The 22,853-nt window shown below is 39.9% G+C and overlaps 1 protein-coding gene across 5 annotated transcripts; it reads right to left on the bottom strand.

The window, feature by feature from the left end:
- Positions 1–1,089: 1,089 nt before the first annotated feature.
- On the bottom strand, positions 1,090–21,654 carry card11 (caspase recruitment domain family, member 11). 5 transcript variants are annotated; one of them, XM_051387828.1, is made up of 25 exons: positions 21,290–21,654; positions 13,836–14,035; positions 13,604–13,741; positions 13,167–13,343; positions 11,905–12,053; positions 11,621–11,800; positions 10,894–11,040; positions 10,342–10,467; positions 9,981–10,193; positions 9,750–9,881; positions 8,965–9,031; positions 8,671–8,879; positions 8,398–8,504; positions 8,186–8,226; positions 7,952–8,072; positions 7,645–7,846; positions 7,175–7,301; positions 6,832–7,075; positions 6,215–6,299; positions 6,038–6,121; positions 5,378–5,495; positions 3,668–3,850; positions 2,940–3,061; positions 2,105–2,220; positions 1,090–1,482 (listed from the first exon to the last, which is right to left on the bottom strand). In XM_051387828.1, exons 2-25 carry the CDS (start codon positions 14,023–14,025, stop codon positions 1,278–1,280), a joined length of 3,483 nt encoding a protein of 1,160 aa, XP_051243788.1. In that variant the 5' UTR covers positions 14,026–14,035; positions 21,290–21,654; the 3' UTR covers positions 1,090–1,277. The 5 variants fall into 5 exon arrangements, with proteins under 5 accessions (XP_051243788.1, XP_051243787.1, XP_051243790.1 ...); XM_051387827.1 differs by having other exon boundaries at positions 6,038–6,133; positions 9,750–9,878; positions 21,290–21,652; XM_051387830.1 differs by having other exon boundaries at positions 6,038–6,133; positions 9,750–9,878; positions 9,999–10,193; positions 21,290–21,651.
- Between the last annotated feature and the right edge of the window lie 1,199 nt (positions 21,655–22,853).

A 22,853-nucleotide genomic window follows, 5' to 3' on the forward strand; every position in this document is an offset into this window, starting at 1 on the left:
GAGCCTGGATGGTATTTTGTTGACGGTTAGGCAATTTAAAACTCCAAATACTGCATATTTCAATGAAATACAGTTCTGTCAATGAACAGCTGCAGTGCAAAGATTATCCAAGCTTCAAAGGCCCAATTCATGACGTAATAAAAATAAAAGAGTAGCAACACCAAAAACTCAAATCACATGAATGGAACCTGCAAACAAACCTGAACAGCAGCCTTTTTAAAAGACTAACAAGACTTAAACCAGCCAACAACTCATATTAATGTTGAGTTAATTATTGTACATGCGTTGATTTTAAATGCTTGTGATGAACCCAAAAGTGTTCCTTTATGAGTTGAGAAAATTCTCCTACTTCTTAAACTGAATAAATTATTTAAAACCCCCTTTGGATTAACTGGAAAAAGCATTGTATTGTCCCCAGAGCTGATAACAGACTGTTTTTCTTCAGTTCATGTAAAGTTGACTTAAATAAATGGTTTCTCACAGGGCAGCAAAAGTTTTTTTTTTTTTTAATAATTTACTCAGTAGGAGAACTATGATGATAATCTTACAGAATATGATGCATCGCTGTAGATAAAACTAAACAACAGTATCTGAAGTAGTTAAAACATCTACAGCAGTAAAATGCAACATACTCATAAATGCAGCTGTAATATTAATCCAAAAACAGCACATATACTAGTAAAACACTGACATGATGAGTGCTTTTACTTTGTTACCTTAAGTACATTTTGCTGATAATATTACTTTTATTTAAGTGAGGTTTTGAATGCCAGACTTGACTTGAGCCTGGTTGGTTACATGGGGTGTTAGCTCTACCAAGGGACCCTGTATGGGTTTATTTTTTTATGTAAACTATATTTCTGTATCATTTTAGGAGGAGCATAAAAAACTGAAAAAGACATCCAACATAAATAAATAAAAGGTTTGGTATGATTTGATGTATGACACCAGCCACTAGAGGTCAGTATACTCCAGGTTAAGTAGGATCAGCACTTTGAACCCTTTTAAATGTTTAACTTATAAATAAAAGATTACCCTTTTTGATCTTTTCCATGTGTTTATTGATCTAAAGGAAAGGAAAGGCACACATTTACAAAATATATAATAATGCATTTATTTAAAGTCTAAAACAGTGTCCACATTTTTGAGTCTGAGCATAAATATAATAATATGCATAGAAACATGATGTACAAGGTGTGTTTGGGGTGCTCAGCTACACATGTTTATCTTTATGTACAGACCGTTGTGTGTATCTGTGCTGGTGTGTGTGTGTGTGTCTACAGGAGGTCCTGCTCCACCCAGACTGTCTTCTTCTGCTCGTCCTGTATGCGGTCTTTGATGACCTTGATGAGGTCGTCCGTTCCTGCCCAGGAGTCGGGCTCCAGGCTGTTGTAGAGGCAGGGAATGCCCTCCAGCTCCTTCTCTTTGGCCCGGCACAACCTCAGAAACTCCTCCTCCGACTCCACGCGTTGAGGAAACTTCCTGTGTGGACAGGAAACAGGAAGGAAGCAGCACTGTGGTGGTGAGTGTGGTAATGTTTGGAACCCAGTATCTCTGATGAGATCCTGTAGACACTTTGCAGCGGCGGCTTTTGAACTTTGTTGTAATTCTCGGAAAGATTACACTGACATTAATAGGTTCAAGTACGATTTGTCTATTTAAAGGAACAATCCACCAGAAAACACGTCACCCATCGGGGTTTGTTGACACTCGCCAATAGTTAGAGCAATCATACACTGAGAAACAGAAGTTTGTACCGCCACTGAAATCATGCAGCCACTGGACATACTTTTTGTTTTACTTAGGTGTCTAATTCTCCCCTTTGTGGACAGGAACAAGTTCTTATTCAGCTACCCTATCACTGATTCAAATCCATAACTATTGTCTGCAGGTTGCTGATAAACCTCACACATAAATGCTTAGGTTAAGAGAGTCAAACAGTGGACCTGTCTTTTAGCTTGTTCAATCTTATCTCCTGCTTGAATTAAAAATGTCAAGCAAGGATTGACGTATATTTGCATTTGGAAAAAAGGTTGTGGTTTGCAGTTGCGGGTAAGAGGCTCTATGTAAATGTGTGAGAGTAAGTGAGGTTTGAGAGGCCTACCGTAACCTCTTGATATTTTTCTCACAGATCTTGACGTAGATGATGATCGGGTAGATTTCTCTCCGCAGAAGGTCTTTGACGCAGCTCAGCTCAGCCTCCAGTAGGCAGTGTTTGCCCTGGTGACGGGTGGAAAAAATGGGCTTTATAAACAAATATAGATCTGTGTAATGCGGATACGATTAAACACAGAGATAAGCACACAACACCTCACATATAACACAATGAAACTAGAAGGCGTTTTGACTGCTTAATCAGATCTAATAAAAGAAACAAAATGTTTGCCATGTTTTTCTCTTCTGCTGGCCAAAGACAGACAAAAAATGAATTCATGCATGAATCTATGAATTTAACAACAACAAAAGTAAATATGTGAATAAGGTGACGTACAGAAACCTAAAAAAGAAAAAAAGGAATGGTTCAACATTTTTGGAAATACGTCTCTTTGCTGTGTTCAAAAGAGATAAATGGATCGACACTATTTTCATGTCTGTACAGTAAGCTAAAGCCAGCTACAGTTAGCGTAGCTTAGCACAAAGACTGGAAACAGGGAGAAACAGCTAGCCTTGCCCTTTCAAACTGTAACAAAATCCACCTACCAGCACATTAAAGCTCATCAATTAAAACCAACATTTGGACAAAGCGAGGCTTGTAATGTTAGTTTCCCCTTGTTTCCAGTCTTTATGTATAGCTAATGTGGTGCTGGCTCCAGCTATTAACCATACAGAGTTAAGAGTGGTATTTAAAACTATTCCATTAGGTGCAAAAGTTTCATTATGAGGAGACACATACGCAGAGAAAGGCAGGTGCATACGCATACTCATGAATTATAGCCTACCTTAGCAGCGACCACCTCTATGTTTTCTCGGGTGATGCATTCGAATGTGGCGTGTTTCTCTTTGTAGTGAATAAAGGGCTCCACATTCTGTTTCAGATGGAACTCCTCCTTGGACAGGGTGTCTAAACAGTAGATAACAGAGTCAAATACAATAGCATAGAAAGAGAAATGTTGAGAAACTGATCTTATTCAACACAGCACATTAACAACAGAAGGAACAGAAACTTCTGAGTCTTTTGCCCTAGGGACTCTCCACGTAACCAAGACATGTCACAGGCTTGTGTCTCTGCCAGATGTTCAACCAGTAACCTGTCTGACCCCCCTGTCCTGGGAGCAGTTGGTCTGTCATGGGACTGGAAAGTTAATTCCCTGTGGGCCTGACAGTACAACCAAAACGCTTCACATTACAGGAAGTCAACTGATTTACAAAGGGTGCAACGTCTGAAATATCCCTATATGCAGATGTAAACACCTCTGTGTCACTGTCATCATCAGCATCATCATCATGCATCATCCTAATTATCAACTAGGCCATCTTCCATCCTGCCCCGCCATCTCTCCGGTTACACTCATTAACATTTACACCACACCGCAGTACAATACCTGACCTGAATCCCAATAGTAGCTCCCTTCTCTCTCCTCCTCCCATCTCCTCTATCTGTGATTCACAATAGGTGCAAACACTGGGATTGTGCCAATAAGGTGGAAATATTTCATCACACACTGACCTGGTTTGCAGATATTGTAGTCCATGGCTCCCCCCAAGTTCAGTATTTTCTGGATAATGGTTTTGGCTAGAGAAGCGGGAGTGAATAGGACTGGTCTTTTCCTCTGGGTCCGCTGGGGGGTGACAGGACTGTACGGAATCAAGTTCAAACTCCTGCTTAGCTCACTGTCTGGGTCGGCAGCGTCTGTTTACAGCCAAGACAGCACACATAGAAAGATGAACATGCAATGGTAGGAAGACAAGGAGGCCTAAAGCTCCACAAGCTAGGTTACTGACCAGATTAACTATATAAATCCTCTCAGCAGGAAATTAGTCTGAGCTAACCCATTTTCAAGATATATATTTACACCTTAAACCATCAGACTGAATATTTACGCAAAAGGCACTTTGTTTAAAGTCCCTCTCCACTGAGAAATATGTTTTACTTGTTGTTCCTACAGTTGGATCTTTAATCTTCACTGTGCAGAATGATGTATGTGCAGAGTTTGACACTAGAAGGATGTTTTCACATTCATCTGTTGAATGTGGAAAGTTTCTCTGTGCTCTTAGAAAATCTGAGTTTAAGGGCGGGGCCTATGAACATGATTTCAGTCAGTCCTGGTACAGTATGCAATTCATACAAGTGTGATGTAGAAAATTGAAGCCACCCGTGCACATACACTGAAAAATGAACTACAGTGAAGTAGGAGACATCTTGACATCTTTTTTTGTTCCCTTTAGACCTTCTCAGATTTTTACATTGGTGTGTATTGCACAAAATACATAAGCCATCTCATTAACTTACACTTTAAATGGAACATCATCTGCCTTCACCTGTTACATGTTAATGTGGCACTTGAACTGATTTTTAGATGTCAGATCTCATACTTCAGCAGATATTTCATCTGTTTGTAGTACACACTCTCACAGGTGGGAAGTAACAAAGTACAAATACTTTGTTACTGTACTCAAGTAGTTTTTCAGGTAACTTTTTACTTTTACTCCCTACATTTTAATTCAAATCTGTACTTTCTACATTTTCAAAAAACTAGTTACTTTTGTTTAAATTACTGATCATTAGTATTATTATTATTCTTTTTGCATCAATGCACGCCTTCTTAACATCAAGACTGGTGCAGGCGTAACATGTTAAAAACGCTATAACAAGATGAAAAAGACAAGAGAGGAAGACTCAACCCTTTTTGAAGTTTCAGTTACAGAAACAGCATGTAGAAATGTCCTTCAAAGAAAACCAAGAGCATGCTTTTTACTTTTATACTTTTTCAGTCTTTTTCTATTTTTACTTGAGTAAAGAAGTTTAAGCAGTATTTCTACCTGTATCTGTACTTCTGCTTAAGTAAAGAACATATGTACTTTTGCCACCTCTGCACACGCTTCAGCACTTCCACTTCAACTGAAGTTTCCACTATTTTCACCACTTACACATCAATTGACAATTCATCTGCTTTCACTGGTTATATGTCAACTGACATTTTAACAGTTATTTCAGCACTTTCACTTAAACCTTTCAGAGCTTACATATGAATGTACACTTCCAACTTCATTCAGTTCACCTAAACTGAAACTTGCTGGTAATGAACTAGTTTCGAGTGTGAATTTTAAGCAGCATGCCCACATAAATGTCTTTTCAGATTTTAGTTTTTGCCTTTTCTAGATGTTTCTTCTGGTTGCTCATTTTGAGTTCTGTTCCCCAGGCTCACTCTGTACTCACCTTCTGGTCTAAGCGTCTCAAAACCTTGTCTGGGTAGTGTTGTGCTGCCTGAGTTGATTATCCTCACACGCTCACTGCTGTTCATCCTCTTATACTTGATATCCACCCTGCTGACAAACTACGAACCAAAACAGGCACAAAAAAAGGGTTATTGGAGTCGTCTTAGCTGTACTGCTTTGTTCAGTAATGCTGCACATTCATTTTAGGAAAATAGCGGCCTACCAGTACCAGGGTTGTCAGAATACTTTCATATTATCAATAATTCTAAGTGGGGAAAACATCTTGCCGTGAAACTCCTAAATTATTCATAATAACGTCTTACTTCTTAGTTACCCCACAACATCATGCTAGTCAGTGTGGGCTAATCAAGACACCACCTACAATATTTCTGCAGAAATGTACGTGTTTTGATATTGTTTTGCAATTGTAAAATGGCTACCACTTTGCAATAGTGAGACAAAATTATTCATCTGGAATTAGAGGCTATGGGGTGTAAGTTATTCATTATAAAATACATATTTTTTGATGAAGTTAAGTATGATGTTTCAGTGTGTTCAGCGCAGGCTATCTGAGCCTGAAGGCTGTGGCACAGGTGCGCCATTACCCTGAAGAGACTAAAGACTTGTTCAACAACAGGAGGTTTTGTTTGCACTTCATTACCTGTAGTATCTGAGTGAGGAAGATGCTGGCTCTTGACAAGCGTGGGCTGGCTTTAGGATCAGGAGAGGGGCTGGCTTCTTCTGGCTGTAAATTGAGCTACACATTTATGAAAATAGTAAGTAAATAGTATAATTGTTGCTAAAACAAAAAGAGAAAACAGTTCTGAAAGTTTCTTACCCTACTGTTGCGGTGGCTATCATTCTCTTCTTTTCCCCCTCGATACACTAACTTCTGAATCTTTACCAGGAGCAGCTGCTGGGCCCTTCAGTCACACAGATTCACACACAAGTCTTCATAAAATTCAAATTGAATTTTAAGATCGACATGAATTTAACGCAGTTAAAAAAGTAAAAACAACATGTATCATTAAAAAAGAGTCTGTCCTCATGTCAAGCAGTTTCCTGTGTTTCTTGGTGACAACAACAGACTGTGGGACTCGGGTGTGAAAATGTTCAGAGGTTTGAACTGTGTGTTTGTGTGTGTGGCTGGATGTCTCTGCTGTGTTGGGGAGATCAGAGATGCCTTGCATCCTGAAAGCGAACCCCTCAAGACCCCTCCTAAACTTTGCATGGTTGCTCAACCGTTACATCACTTTTGCATCACGCTCAGGATCCTGTAGTACTAAAGCAGAACAGATGCATGGTACTCAGTTACTTCCAGCATTTAAATTCTGTTTGACACCACGCTGGGTTTGTACCTTGTGCTTAAAACGTGCGGCCCTGATATCCAAAACCTAGGTTTTATCTCTCAGTCTCAATGTCACTGCTGTTAGTTTTAAAAGAACTTCTCTGTACCGTGAGTTGCTGGGTATGGTGCCACGGTCAGGCAGGTCAGAGCCGGTGTAAGGGTCGACACGAGCACACAGCCACTCGCAGCGGCCTTGGTGCCTGGTGTCCAGCACGTGCACCACCTCATCACAGCGCACGCTTAGAGAGCAGCTGTCTGATTGGCCGGAGATGTTGAGGTTGACCCGTATGTAGAAGGAGTCGCCAGAAGCCAGCGTGCCCTCCGCCAGGTCCCTCTGCAGACGACGGAAGGCTACAGCACACACACATTTTAATTTGCATGCACAGTATATTGTATAATGTATACAGTGAATTACACAAACAGATATATACGCTTAGAGATAACACCTACAGTCATAGTTGGCTCGATAGTGCAGCCTGACTGGTCCAGAGCAGTGCTGCAGAGTCCAGTGGGCTTCTTCCTGAGTGCTGGTATCCAATGAAATGCTTTGGTTCTCCCCACGTATGCATCCCTCAAGCTGGTCAGCCAATCATAGCACAAGACAGATAAACGAGAGACTAAATCATTTATGCTTAAGGTGTTTTATGGAATTTTTTTGGTCAGTCGATTAAAGATAATACTATAATTGGACAAGCAAACAAGAAAACAAAGAAAATATAAAGAATAAAGGGTTTTTGATGGTAGAAATGCATTTTGGCCTCTGCATTTCTTACACTTTATGTTCTAGGTTCTGACTGATTCTTTTCTATTTGTACAGCCAGAGGTTTAAATTGGACAAAAATGAACCTCACTAAACATTTAGTCATCTTACAGCCCGTGTGAACCTGGATTTTAACCCGTGCAGTGAGAAAACTACATACCAACAGGAGGTGGTGGCCCTCTCGTAGCCCCACCTTCTCAGCAATGGAGCCTGACTGGACGGATGTGATGAAAATCCCACTCTCATTGCCGCCAATCAGAGAGATGTCCTTCAGCAGGTTGTCGCCCGGCAATGACAGCTCCTGCACTGGCTTCAGGGAAGAGCTGATCCTTGAGAAGGAGGACAGAGACGGACGGAACGGCCTGCACACCGAAGTATAAATTCACACAGTTTGAATGTTTGAAAGTTGTAAGATTGATTTGTGATTGATTTTTGTGCATGTGAGTGCACGAAGGTCTGAACTGTACCTCTCCAGAGAGAGTTTCCTGAGGATATTGTTGACCTGCTCCAGGTCGTAAGTGTCCATCCCTTCTGACTGATGGGACGAGGAAGATGAGTGGACAGAAGGTGGACCACGCCCTTCGTCCTCTAAGGAAGGGATAGAGAGAAAGAGACAGAGAGATTAATAAAGAGAAGATAAATACAGTCAAAAAACACCATTAGAAAGAACATTTTGGGCAATGTGTAAAAGTATACTTTACCAAACTCCATTTCCATGTTGTCACTATCAAAGTCCGAGAGGCTACAAGAGACCAAACATCAGACTATTTTGAAGCCATTCATAACAAGAAATTAAACACAAACCAGCCCAAATTCATAAAAAAAAGAATTATATAATGTGGCACCCAACCATCTACATCTAATTAATTAGTTAGTTGACACACACACATTATTTAATAGGGGCAGTGACTACCTGCGGGGGTTGAAATCATGTTCCTTCTCCCTCTCTCTGCGATAAAGCGATGCTTTCTCTGGCGGCTCGGGGAGTGTGGACAGGATGCTGTCGTTACGGTAACGCAGCTGGTGATTTCACAAGAGAATCAAGCAGAAGTTCCAATTTTAGACTCGGAAACTCAAGTTTGTCAAGTCAACAATGTTTTAGAACTCAGAAATGTATATGGCTTCGATGGAAATAATACAGCATTTTTTGTATTTTTTAGCAAACACAGAACAGAGTAGACCTCACCATATTTGACCTGTTGGGCTGTTCCACTAGAGTGAATGGGAGTGGCGAGGGGGATGGGGATGGGGAGAAGGAGGAGGAGTGCGGGGGAGCTGAGGAGGGTGGATATGTGGGGGACATCGGGAAGCTGGGTGAGGGAGGGAGGGAGTTGCTGTGGATGTTGGAGTTTGGCATCTGGATCTCCAGACAATCTCCTCCGTTGACTGACGGAGCTGAAAGTTGGAGACAAATGTGGATGAACAAACAAAGAAAATGTCATTGCTATGGTGGAATACGAGTAAACTATATGTGTGTTACCTGCAAGTTGAGTGGACTCTGAGATGGGAAGGTCTTTGGGTACACAGACTGGAGACTTAACTCTGTTCTAAAATACAAAAAATAGTAATACTAAATAAATAATAGTATTTTAGTTACTGTTAAACATTTCTCACTCACAGCTTTCTATTGACAACATACCATACAATTCCTCCCTGGCCATTGACTGTAATGGCTAGCCCTATAAAATTTTAAAGACGCAGCTCTGGTGCCCTGTTTTATCGGTATGTATGGAAAGAGATCGGCCCATGTATCGTGTCAAGATGTACAAAAAAGCCTCTTGGAGCCATATCCTAATCCCAACCGGAAGTCGGGCATTTTAAATTTTATGTCCAAATCTCGCGCCATTTTTGACATTTCAATGCATTGTATTGTAACGAGTGAACTTGAACATGAGCAATGTGCTTACATTTGATTCATAGAAAATAGTGCGCCTAAAAAACCTTTTTTGCACAAGTTCTAAGAAGCCCATTTGTAACTTATGCAAATGCCTTACAATCAGCGACGTATAATAATACTACCACAAATTATAGTTTAGTCAGGAACTTCTATTTATACTATTACTATTCATAGAACAGTGCACCACAGGCTTGGGAGTTTATGTGTCCCACACTGCAATACCTGCACATAACCAGCAGCAAATTTAGACTTTAAGATAATAGTGTAATTAATATATTAAATATTTTGATAAATATGTGCGCTGGCCTTTGCCATAATGTCCAAGAAGTAAATAAATAAGTAAGTATGAGTAGCGGAAAGTGGCTGACCACTGGTCTGGTTCGTTTGAGGCGAGGCGAGAACTTATCCTCTGGCGACTCATCGCTGGACCATTCTGATTGAATTTTAAACCCCTCCCCTTGAGAGATAATGGTCGGAGGAAGGTCCCTTGGCAAACTCTGCTAAAATAGGAAAGGGAAAAAAATTATTAAAATATGCAAATGTGTCAAAATTTGACATTGGAAATATGTGCTAGCTGAACATTGATCATGTACACTCACTGACTCCCTGGGTCTAACCTGGTCCAAAACACTGTCCTTGGAGAGCCGTCGAAGGCGAGACTCCAAGGTGGCTAGCTTGGCTTCTTTGCGTACAATCTCGATATGGAGTTCATCGCTCTTCTCCTCCAGCTCTCTGATCTGCTTGCGATATTTGTCTTTGTCAAGGAGGCTCTGAGAGAAATGGTGCTGGGCCTCGTCTCTGGCTCGAAAAGCCTGTACCAGGGGGAGTGGAAGTCAACAACAAAACAACAACAACAATCCTTCCTATTCATAAATACACACAAACAAGGTCAAAATTGCAAATGGTCAAAATCCACAATGGCAAAAAAATATGTGTGTTTGGATGTATGCGTGCTTTCACCTGGTCTCTCTCCTTCTCCACCTCATCTAGCTGGATGGTGATGGTGTCCATGCGGTGGCGATACATCTCACAGTCCTTCTGCAGTGTGGAGCTCTTCAGCTCCAGATCCTCCTTCTCCTCCAAGTACTGCACACACACACACACACACACACACACACACACACACACACACACACGCACACAAACACAGACACAGACAGAGACACCACGTGTGGAGTTATTTATAGTTCATAAGGAAAAGGCAGATACAGGAAGAGAAACACAGAGGAGAGAGAAGAAAGACCAGGTTACATAGAGAGAGGGGGTTTCTGCGCAGGGTGGTTCACAGATGGTCTCATGGGCATTAGGCTCTTTGGTCATGGGTTTGTGTTTCTAGGGTGTGTTTTAGGTAACCTTTGTGTGTTGCTAGTTCCTTTACATTCAGCTGTTTCACATTCAGAGCCAAAAAAATGACACACTACAAAAATGACCACTCACGTGACCACTTATCTAACATATCTTATCTTCTGTGTAGATACGTATTTGCTTGTGTGTTTGTCGTGTGTTTGTTACCTTATCTCGTAGTTCCTCTGCCTGTCTGACTTCTTCATGGAGGTTATAGAGGCGGTTGACCAGATCCTGTCTGTCTTCCAGTGCTTCCTGTCTGTCATGCTCCAAAATATCAAGGATGGCCTTGTCTGATGCAGGTAGGGGGCCAGGCTGTGTGTAAAGAAATACACACATTGTTGGGTATGAACCTTGTATAACTGGCTGCTGGATCATTTGTACTAAATAGCACATAGTGGAGCATTTAGCAGCAAAGGAGCCATATCTGAGGAGTTGGTGGAGACCAAAACAAAGCTACAATGAGATGGGGATATTGGACTTACATAAGTTGGCTAGCAAGAAATATGACTCCAAATAAATGCTAATGCAGACACAAATGCTGACATGTTAGATATGTTAGGCATATCAACATTTTTACAGTTTGTTGCACTGCCCTGAAGTGACCAAAAAATCAGTTAATACAGGTTTAGACTGTAAAACCGTTGCAGGTATTTACATGCTGTATGTTAAAGAATACAAATACCTAACAGTTGTTTCTGCACTGAAAACAACTGCAGTGAACTGACTGCAAAAATACTTTGTACAATGTAATTTGCTGGTCTTGTTCCTGCAAATCCTAATAAAATAAAGGCCAAAGCATTAAGTCAAAAGGTCTTCTTGTACCAATTTACCATCCACAGGAAATGTTGAGATTTCAGTTGCTGTGTTTGCGTGTGTTTCAGGCAGGCCGTACCTGTATGATGGACTGCAGCTCCTGTAGTTTGATCTTGAGCATTTCGTTCTCTCTTTCCAGCTCAAAGATCTGCTCTCTCTTTGGGCGGTTCTCAATGTCGTTCTTCAACTTGAGACTCTGCCTCCTCTCCATTTTACACTCTTCCTCCACCTTGTTCAGCCTGTGCTTCAGCTGATCAATCTGTACATACAGAGGGGACACAGAGTGAATAATGACTTATAGGTATTAGATTGAAGCTGAGAGTGAGTGAGTGTGTTTTAATGCGTCCACACATCCATCAGTACCTCCAGCTGCAGGTCTCGGCTCCTCATCACCGCCATGTTCTTCTCCTCGCTCAGCGTGGCGTACCTCATGGCCAGTTTGTAGTTTTCATCCTTCACCCTCAGCAGCTCATCGCTGTAGCTGTTTCTCTCTTCTCTTAACTTATTGTACCCTGGAGAACCAACCATAGTCATTTATACAGTTGTACATGAGGACTATTAGATAATCATTGGAGAATCATTGCTAAATGTATGAAAGAGTTATGGTTAAAGGTATATATTTATATATAACATCATTCATTTAATGTTATAATTGTATTGGATATCAATATTCAAAATTCCCTTTTTTTGAAAAGTATGTTTTCATTTCATAATGTCACTTTTCATGACAGGGGGGTTTTGCCTCACATTTCAGCCAGTCACATCCCCTGTCTTTCATAAGATAGCAAGCTCAACTGCTAACACATTTAGCCACAATGTCAGAGTAATTTTAATTCAACCAACTAGCCTCTGTAAATAAACACAGTACGCAGATGCAGTATGAACCTTGTTCTCTTTTAGGCCTTAGTTTAACAAACACAGACAGGCCTAGCTACCTAGCCTAGCTCCTGCTGGCTTGCGTGACCACAGAAAAGACTGTATTTTGGATCTTTATTTCAAGCCTTCAGTAATTTATTAAAGGGCTGCACAGCAGCTATTATTTTATAATAAATGAAATGAATACAGACATATTAAAAGGAATCGAGTCAGGTCATACCATATTATTTAGAAATTTGTTGAAAATTTCAGTAGGCACGGATGTGGTTTTTAGGATAGCAAATTCACCGTGACCAGGAAATTTGCAACAAAGTATCCTTGCCGACTGTTTCTTCCTCATTTAAGTTCACACACAAAGTCTGTCAGACAGACATGAGTCTGAACAGCATTCTCAAAATATTTGGAGGATTTATTGTGCTTGGTGTAACAGCTGCAGATTTCAACTTCACAGGACATGATAACAAATACCACAGTGTCCTAGTTTCATGAATAGGCTTTGGTAGACAATGTGATTGGCAACTTGGCCTTAATAAACCCAACTGTGGTGCACCGAGCAGGGTAAACCAAGTATATGTGGTGGGGTAGCAGTTTCAGTACATGGCAGTTTTGATTTAAATTTAATGTTCAACCCTTTGATATCTGATCCATTTGATGATCTATCAACAGTGATTTTATCAGAGAAACACAGACGGAGGGTAGCTTGCATGCCATGGTCAGAACATATCTAAAATAATAACATGTGTTTTTACTTTGTTGGAAGGCCTGAAGCTCCTGATTTGCCAGCCGTAGCTTCTTCTGCTCATCCTCCAGGGTGCAGTTCTTTCTGCTGAGCTCTACATGCTGTAGGGTCTTGACTTTGGACTGCTGCTGCAGCTTCATCACTTCATTCATCAAGAACTGGGTCAGACCCTCATGACCCTCCTCCACTGCAGTGGGGAGAGGAGGAGAAAAAAAGACACATCCCAGATATCATACACCATCTACTCTACAATAAGATTGCACTTTTTGTTGCTTAGTTTGATGCAAATATCTCAACATAAAGACATTAAAAGTCTGCATGCTGTATTGGTTGCTTCAGTTCAGAAATACAGTATATTGCCCGTTAAAACCCCTATGAGTCAAACTCAAAAGTTGTGTGTCCATGCATATATGTGCGTGTGTCTGCATCCAAAGGTGTCAGTCTCACCTACGATGGTGGAGAAGCGCCGTGTGGGATCGTTCCCTGTGACCAGCTTGTACAGGTCAGGGTAGTAGAACTCCAGACTCTCCAGAAATGCCACATACCCCCGCTCACCTTTAGTGTGGAGGATGTCAAGTAGACGGCCTGATAGCAGCAAAGTTGTTGTATAATGAATCAATTGCATGAAAGATATTATGACTAATACATAACAAAAAAAACCCCACATCCCTCTACCTACTTGTGCGGTTTGCTTTGGAGACGAGCAGCATGGAGTTGAGGATCTCATCCTCATCCTGTTCATCCAGGACTTTGCACTGGCGGAGGTAGGGGGTGAGCTTTGCCGGGGAGATGATGCGACACAGTTCATAACGTTTGCACTCCACCTTCTCCCAAAGCGCCTCCACATCATTACATGTGCCGTTTTCCATCTCTTACACCCTGAAAAGTATTAAAAACCAACAAGGGCTATTGGCTATGCAATGTCATTTTGTATAATCACAACTGAATGAAAGATATGTTCACGGCGACGGAGGTGAGCATGTACGTGTGAAGTCCATTTTCAGTGTTTGCGCACTGGTGGCTTCAAGATTTACATCACACTGTATAAGTTGTATATTAGACCAGGACTGACTTCCAAACTTTTTGTGACTTAACAATCATAGGCCCCGCCCATTAAAAATCAGATTTTCAATGAGCACAGAGAAACTTTCCACTTTCAGAAGATGAATGTGAAAATATCCTTCTGGTGTCAAACTCTGCTCATACATCATTCTGCACAGTGAAGCTCAAACATCCAACTGTAGGAACAAGAAGAGAATACTATTTTTGAGCGGAGGGGACTTCAAAGAAATATTTTGGGGTATTTACGTCCTTAAAATGTTCTTAAAAACACTTAAATCTTGTCATTTGGGTTAACCAGATCAAGCCAGAGCCAGTGATATACCTTTCCCCTGTCAGTACAACTGTATAGTTAAACACTACACTACATATGCACAATTAAATTAATTAATGAACTTATTTAATTAACTGATACCTGCAGTTGGTCTGATGGATTTGTCCTGTGTAATATTTAAACGTTGGCACAAAATGGTGCACACAGAGTAGGAACCACAAGCTAACGCGACATGTTGTGCTAGTTTACTTGTGGTTAGTTGTCTGCAAGCCTTTTTTTTTTAAAACATATGCTGTTGAAGTACGTTTTCATTCATGCCACAGTTAATAATTATGATAGACAGTGTGAATTTGATGCAGATCATATATATCATGTCATATGACTATATTTTTAGCTACACATGGATCTGAAGCTGGAACTGTCCACCATTTCTATCCAGACTGAAATATCTCAACAACTATTCGATGGATGGCCAAGAAATTTGGTAGACCTTCATTGTGTTTAGGCAGTTTTTCCTCCAGCTCCACCATGAGGTTAATAATTAAGTGAAATGTGAAACTTTTAAAGTCCAACAACAATCACATTTAGTTATCATTTTTTGTCGTCAAAACTAATTTACTATTTTAAATGTATTGTTGAAGAGAAGTAAAAGAGTATTAGGGTCTATATCTGAAATTCTCCTTTATATCTCAGCTGTAGCTCAGCTGTAAACTGTAAAGAGACAAAGTAAACAAGCTTGTGCTGTAGCCCACAGCTGATGGGCACACAATGTGTGTGTGTGTGTGGTATTTAAGAGAAATGACCACACCAGCATCTAACCAGACATCTGCAGGTTTTCATACTGTTTAATGTCTCTGCAGCTGAGCAGCTATTCAGCTATCAAACTTTGTTTGTTTGCTCGTTCGACAAGTAGGAGAAGACGAGTGATCATGGTTGCAAGTAATAAATTACCTATAATAATGGTGACACTGTTTCTAAATTAAATCAAAGCTAGTTTGACATTTCATACTGTGATATTGGTCAAGATAGACACCATTACAGCTAAAATCAACCAATCGGTATGAAAATGAATATTTACAGGCATGTTGCATGTCATTCCTCCATGAACTGTCCATTATGATGAACCAAGGCTACAGATATAATACACCATCTCTGATAAACTTTACAAGTAATAAAAGTAAAACAACCTTTTGTTTTCTCATGATAACGGGTTGATTATCTCGTTATCTCTGGATAACAAAATAATTAACTTGGGATCTCAAGATAACGGCATTAAAACAATGCATTGCAAGTTCGAGCTCTAAAGCTGAGCATGGTAAACCATATACCTGCTAAACATCAGCATGTTAGCATTGTCATTATGTCAGCATTAGCATTTAGCTCAGAGCCACCACTGTGCCTCAGTAGTACGGCCTCACAGAGCTGCTGGCATGACTGTACATTCTTAGTCTTGTTTTTGTTTTGTTTTTAACAATTAAAAGGTTCCATGGTGAAGTGTAGGGTCAACATGTAACTGTAAATGTACTGTGCAAGTATCAAAACTAATAATGCAAGTCCTAAAAAACACAAACAAACACAACAAAACTGATTCACAGCATACATGAATCCCTAAAATGAGTCCCATTGCGATGATGTGACCAGCAGGTGCAGGTCTTTCCGAACACTAGATCCCTTCGAGGTATAGGCTACTATGGATGGAGTGTGTATGAATTAATGAATACACTGAATTATTATTAGAACATGATCACTATGAACACTATAATCTCTGATGGCAAATGTTAGAAGCTTGGCTGGTGTGCTTTGGGGCGATTAAATAAGTTGCTAATATCAAAACATGTCTTATTATTTACAACTGATTTGATAATCTATATGAATACATATCTGCAAAAGAGTGTTGGGAGGCTTTGTGAGGTCTAAAAGGACAGAGTGAGCCTTTGCTCTGGGTCCCACACATTCTCCACTTCATCTGTTTCCCACAATAACACACAAACTTAAACCAACTGACGTCTTTCCATTTGCCTCTCCTTTTTTTAAACTTTTCTACTCTATATTTCTACTGTCTTTATCTTCCTCTTACTCCCACTTGATTTCCTTTATCTATCATTTCACTCTCTCGTACACACACACACACACACACACACACACACACACACACACATACACGCTGTCCATGCATCTCTGGGATTTGCATGCCGTCTGGCCAGTGGGTGTTATCCTACAATCCTGCTTTGTAACTTGCAATCTACAGTTAGGCAAATCAAGCGTATCTGATGCCATTACTCATGTAAACACACACTTTTGCATACAACTGTCATCTGCACAGTGCATCTGACAATTTGAGCTTGTGCTCTCACACTTCAGAGTTATACACATACGCTAGTAAACGTATAGGCAAAGGATGCATTGCAACATTGCAGTTACAGTCAGTGTGTCAATAACTCTTATCTTCAGTCAAATTCAACGCCTGTCAGTGACTTTCTCTGTTATTACCTTTTCAAATAAATAAACACTCAGTCAGCGGACAAAATCAATGATAAGCTACTTTTCAAATGTACCCTGAGGCAGACAATATCACGCCCTCTCAACACTTGAAGCTATTATTTGAATCTGCAGTGTATATACTGCCACAGTCACAGCAGATGATAAAACCGCAAGCGCTCACACTAACATACACCCATGCACTCATGCAGAAGTACACAGTGCATGCAGACACATGTTGAGCACGCGTGCACAAACACACACACACACACACACGCACACGCACAGACCCCTTCAGTAACCACATACATGTTTCCTCTTCTCTCTTCTCTTATTTTGGAGTTCATTACCGAGAAAGCTCATCCTTGCTTCCTCCTTTTCAAACCAGATGTGAGTAGTAGCTCTCTTCCTGTATTCTGTTTTAGTCCTCTCAGTCGGCCGCTTTTGTATATAGTAATGTGGTCAGGGGAGAGGATTGGGTTTTTTAGAGCAGCGTGTATGTGTGTATGTCCTCATACTAAATCTTGCATTTTCCCTTTTTTTTTAGTGACTGCAGACTTAAATGAGGCAGACACACAAACACAACGTCTGCCTTGCAGGATTCCCTGCTCAGCATTTGAACTGATTACCACCACAACGCTCTGTCTTTATGTCCCTCATCCATTTCACTCACAGGGTTGCTACTCATGACATTAGCACAGTGTAGACATGTTCAGTTATCCTGCTTTTTGTAAGTGGAAAATCATACCCCTAACTTTTGTATTAAGTCAATATATAAGTCAAAACCAAATGTTTTCAGTTTAGTATTTAGTATTTCTATATTCTGTGTTGATGACTACCATTTTGTCGACAGAGAACGTACAACAACCAACTAAACCTTCTAACGTTACTCCTCATGCACATTTAACACCAGTCAGGTGATGGTACATCGCAGGACTATGTAACTATAAAATCACACTAAAGTCATTCCAGTGTGCGGTGGTTCATTTTGATTTTCAACTCAACATTTATTTCACATACGAGCATATTCCAAAATCAAACTGTTGTAAGAACTTCACATTAAAGTATGTATGACTTGCAATGAAAGGGTGAAAGTGAGAGGGTAAAATACTACTTCAGAATAAAAAAATACAGAATAAATACAAATTTTTTAAAGTGTGTTTATATCTTCTGACTTTTCCTACTGTTTGTACAGTTTTGCAGCACCACTTATTTAAGTTAAGACCAATATTATCTTGCTACAAAGACATTGACAGTGTTTTAAAATAAGTCAATTTTACACTAACATGGATTTTACAACATTTTGGAAAAGAACACAATCAAATGCTCAAGGATAAATAAACAAACGCGTTGTGATGGAAAAACTGTGAGGAAGGTGAACCACTCTTATTCGACGAAGAGCTCAGGAGACCTTGATGACATGTGTAACACGGTGTAGTTGCAAACCCATTTCTGAAGATTATCCTGTCGGTGGATATTTAACAGAAACGAGATCCAAACAAGACCTACAAGATCTACTAGTGTCCCAAACATGGTCATGACTCTGATGATCCAACTGGGTTGTGGTTCCAAACAAACTAACCTACCAAACAGCCTACAGACACTATCCTAAGTCCATGGTCTTCTATAACAAAGTACTATGACATGTCGGATGCTCAGTGTTCAGCCTCATCAGCTGCTCTGCATAGTCTAGTCCTCCAAACAGTCAGAGAGGAGGACAAATGAACAAAGAAGAGGCATAGGCTGTGACCTGTGACCTCCTTTAGGTTTGTAGACATCTTCACAGGGGCGAGGGGAGCACACGTGTGATATGAGCCTTGCTGGTACCCTGCAGCTCCCTACAGCGTCTGCACCCAATAAAGTCTTCATGTAATCTTTATTCTTTCATATGTATCCTTCTCATACACCCCAATCATATTATTATTGATGTTCCATTTAATTATTTTATTGTTTTTCATTCTTATATTGCATTTGTCTGTGTTAATACTTTAACAGCTGCAGCAACTTAGCATCCCTAAAACAAGTCAATAACTTTTGTATTGTTGGTTCAGTTTTTAAGATGAGACATTTAAGGTTTACTGTTGTCTGTTCATCTGTTTTTGATGGAAATGGTTTTCCACTATGCTGATATTATTTTCTGCAGCTGGTCTAAATATCTTTTCATCCAGCTGTTGAATCTGTTCATTTAAACCAAGCAGACTTTCTCTGATAATTTCTGTAAATTTAACACAGTAGGAGAACGCCAAAGGATCTGCGTGGAGTAACTGCGAGACAAATATCAGTAATTTCCTCTTTGTTTTCTTTGAAATGCCAAACACGTATGAACTCAAGTGAGCCTCATTGTGACCCAGATTTATTACACTCACAGCCAACCACAACTACATTCTGCAGAACTGATGTCAGGAAGACCAAACTGTCCATCACAATATAATCTAATTTTCCAGAAGTGTGCCACTGATACACAGACTATAAGCAGGTGAGTTAAGATTATAGTGCAGTGCAATATCAAATAGAGAACCAAAATGTAATGAACTTTTTATTACATTTATATTACGCACATTTCTCTAGCACATACGGTAAATGTTTATGTTATACAGGGTAGAAAACGTCGGTTTGATCTCTCTAAAGCTTCACAATTCAGTGAGTTCAAGACAATTCAAACCCAGTCTGTGTCAGTGAGACAAGGCTCAATGACTCCAGGGCTGTGTTCAGGCTCAGTGTCAGTGCACTGGGCGGACTGGCTGGCCAGCTAGCTGATAGGCAGATATGATTGGTTCAGGTGTATAAACCATCATAAAGGCTCCATTGTCCAGCAGAATAGTTGAAGCTAATGGGAATGTGATATGTGGGCTCTGTCCGTGGAGAGAGACGGAAGACAAGACCCGGCTCCTTTAAAGGCTGACATGTGCAGTTTGCATGATTTACATTTCTTTAAAAAAGGACACAGTCAGCTTAATTTTAATATCCTACACATAAATAGACATTTTGATGGTTTTATGTTCCATTTAGTTCAGTTTTTGAAATTTGCATTGGCATCAAAGAGAGAGAAAAGAGAACCGAATCATGTCTTCCTATGCTGTAATTTCTCCTTAATAATACTGCTTAATACTTTTATGGGAAAGTATTGTTTTCTTGTGTATAATTCTAAAAAGGAGGGGATCTTTCTGTTTCTTAAAACATATTACTAAACAGTCATACTTGAGCAGCACAACAAAACAAAAAGGTTGAGATCAATGCATCGTAATGAATAAGCAGAACGCAATCACATCAGTGTAACTGCACTGCACTTGACCTCTGCATCTCTGTGTCCCTGCATCTCCTTGATTCTTCTTCACTGGATCTCATTGTCTTCTGCACCTGGTGCTGGAATCCCAAACATTTTGATGATGCCAGATAATGAGCTCAATGATGACAGAGGAACTGAGCGATTGTGTTACCATACTAATAACTTTCTTCATTTATAAGCCAAGAGGATTTCACAAAAGGCAAAAATACAGGTTCATTAACTACATCAGATAGACATAGTTAGTTTGTTCAAGACTCACATCCTAATCAATAGTTTTCAATAGTTTCAATAGTGTGCACCCTTTATCAGTAAGTTCTTCGAGCAGCTTTAAAAGGACAAACACGCAGTTATTAAAGTTCTTCTAATAGTCTAAGTGACTTGGACATGTGCTGTACTCTTTAATAGTGAAACAAATATACAATAGATACGACACCAAAACATTCCCTTCCTTACCTTATAGGGTTATATTTTACAGTTTAAAAACACCATTTTGTTTTTAACCATATACAGTTGATCATGCACTGTCACTGTCAATACGAACCCCCCAAGCTGTATACTGTATGTATACATACACATACTGTACATAAACATCCACTTTATGTATATTCATTCAATATTATCTATTTTCACTATTGTTTACAACTTACAGAAACACTTGACTTGTATACAGGCATTTATCTATGTTGTTGGTAATTGGTGATTTGAATAGGCTACCAGTTTTTTTTCACAAACTTGTGTGCATAACAGTCATGCCTACTATTTCTTTTTAGCTTTTTTCTGACTTATTAGATCGGAGTCAGTCTCCTTTTAGCCTACACACACTCAGCCTGACGATAAAGTTGATTCTGATGACACACAGTTGTGACAGGTTGTCAGGCTGCGGTGATAATGTGTGTAATATCACTTCTCGGCTTCTCAGTTTTTCCATTCAAACTGGCGCACGTTTACATACCTGATTTTTAACATATATCTTCATTTCTGAATGCATTAGCGCGTATATGCGTAGACAAGAGAGGACTGGAGTTATTTTACATACCTGAGCTGCGGCGGACGAGTAGCCCAAACAGTTGAAGGCAAATTAAACTCGGCCAAGGTGTGGTGTTGCCTGTTTCTTTCTGTTGTTTTCTTTCTTTCTTTCTTTTTAAATCACGAAACCGGTTATTTCACCATAAATCCAAAAGGCTCAGGTTGTCTCCATTTATCCAAGAGAGAGAGAGAGAGAGAGAGAGAGAGAAAGAGACAGAGAGAGACAGAGAGGGAAAGAGGAGTTTTAAATAAAGTGAAGAGCGCATGGGAGCGTTGCCCCGACGCACTGCCTGAGATAAAGATAGACAGACAGAAGAAACAGAGAGAGGTAGGCAGACAGAAACAGAGAGAGGCAGACAGAAAGAGAGAGAGAGAGAGAGAGAGAGAGAGAGAGAGAGAGAGAGAGAGAGACTGACTGACAGACAGACAGTGTGAGAGAGAGCGGAGGCGGGCGGTGTGAGCTCAGATGGAAATAACAAGTTCAGTGCAGAGAGGTGAGGAAGAGCGCAAGCCCTCTGCCTCTGTGACCTGTCTCACTTCATGCTCTGCGCCTGTCACCAGACACAGCCACACAGTCGTACAGAGCCACATACAACAGTCATACAGTCACTGGGGGCTTTAAGTAGGCTAAGTTAATGATTATTCAGTATGAAGTGTTTTATCACCTGTGTCTCATTCCGGTGTATATCTTATCCAACCTCATTGTTTACGCCTTCAGCTTTATAGGTGACTCTGAAGATGGAAACTTAAGTAAAATTACTTTCACTGCACGAGGCTACACTTCAGAGGGAAATGTTGTAATTTAATAAATATATTGCATTACGGGCACCTGCTTCGAAATAATGCTCCTTAATTGCCGCTATCAGTTGTTATCGCCATTGTAATACGCACTGCACCTGTACAGGCTGTGCAGGAGGGGAATGTCTTCAAGATTTTACATGCACAACATTTTGTATTAAATATGGTGTTATAAATTAAACTACAACAACAGTGTATATGAGATTTGCTCCATCACAACCAACTCTGACAATAAATGATTACAGTGCTAATAATAATCCAGTAGGCCTATAACACTCATCTGAGCTATTTTTCTGCATCATGAGTAACTTATATTCACTTTCATTTCTTCAACTACATTTAACTGATAATGCTGTTTGCTTAACTTGTAGTTTCAATGCATGCCAATTAAATGTAATGGAGTATTTATATATATATATATATTGTTAAGTATGTTAAGTAGGCTAATGCTTTGAATTGCCATTCCGCAAAATGAGCACTGTAACTTTTGATGAGTCTATTTTTTTTAAATCCTTTAGTAAACATCTGAATGCAGGGCTTTTCTTGAAATTGATTATTTCATGGCATTTTATTTACTTAAGTAAATAGTCTCAATATTGGTGGATTCAGATCTTCTTCATCTTCTTCAAGTCTTCATTTTCAAAAGAGTAAAAATGGAAGGCATCAAAAAATTTAATAGCTGAAAAATTGCATTTAAGTATTTGAATCAATTGCCTAAAGCTTGTTTCTGTAGTATGTTAGCAACCTATGAAAAAGTGGCTGTAAAAGATCAATAT

The sequence above is a fragment of the Dicentrarchus labrax genome, unplaced genomic scaffold (genome assembly GCF_905237075.1).
Source record: "Dicentrarchus labrax unplaced genomic scaffold, dlabrax2021, whole genome shotgun sequence".
Classification (NCBI taxonomy): Eukaryota; Metazoa; Chordata; class Actinopteri; family Moronidae; genus Dicentrarchus; species Dicentrarchus labrax.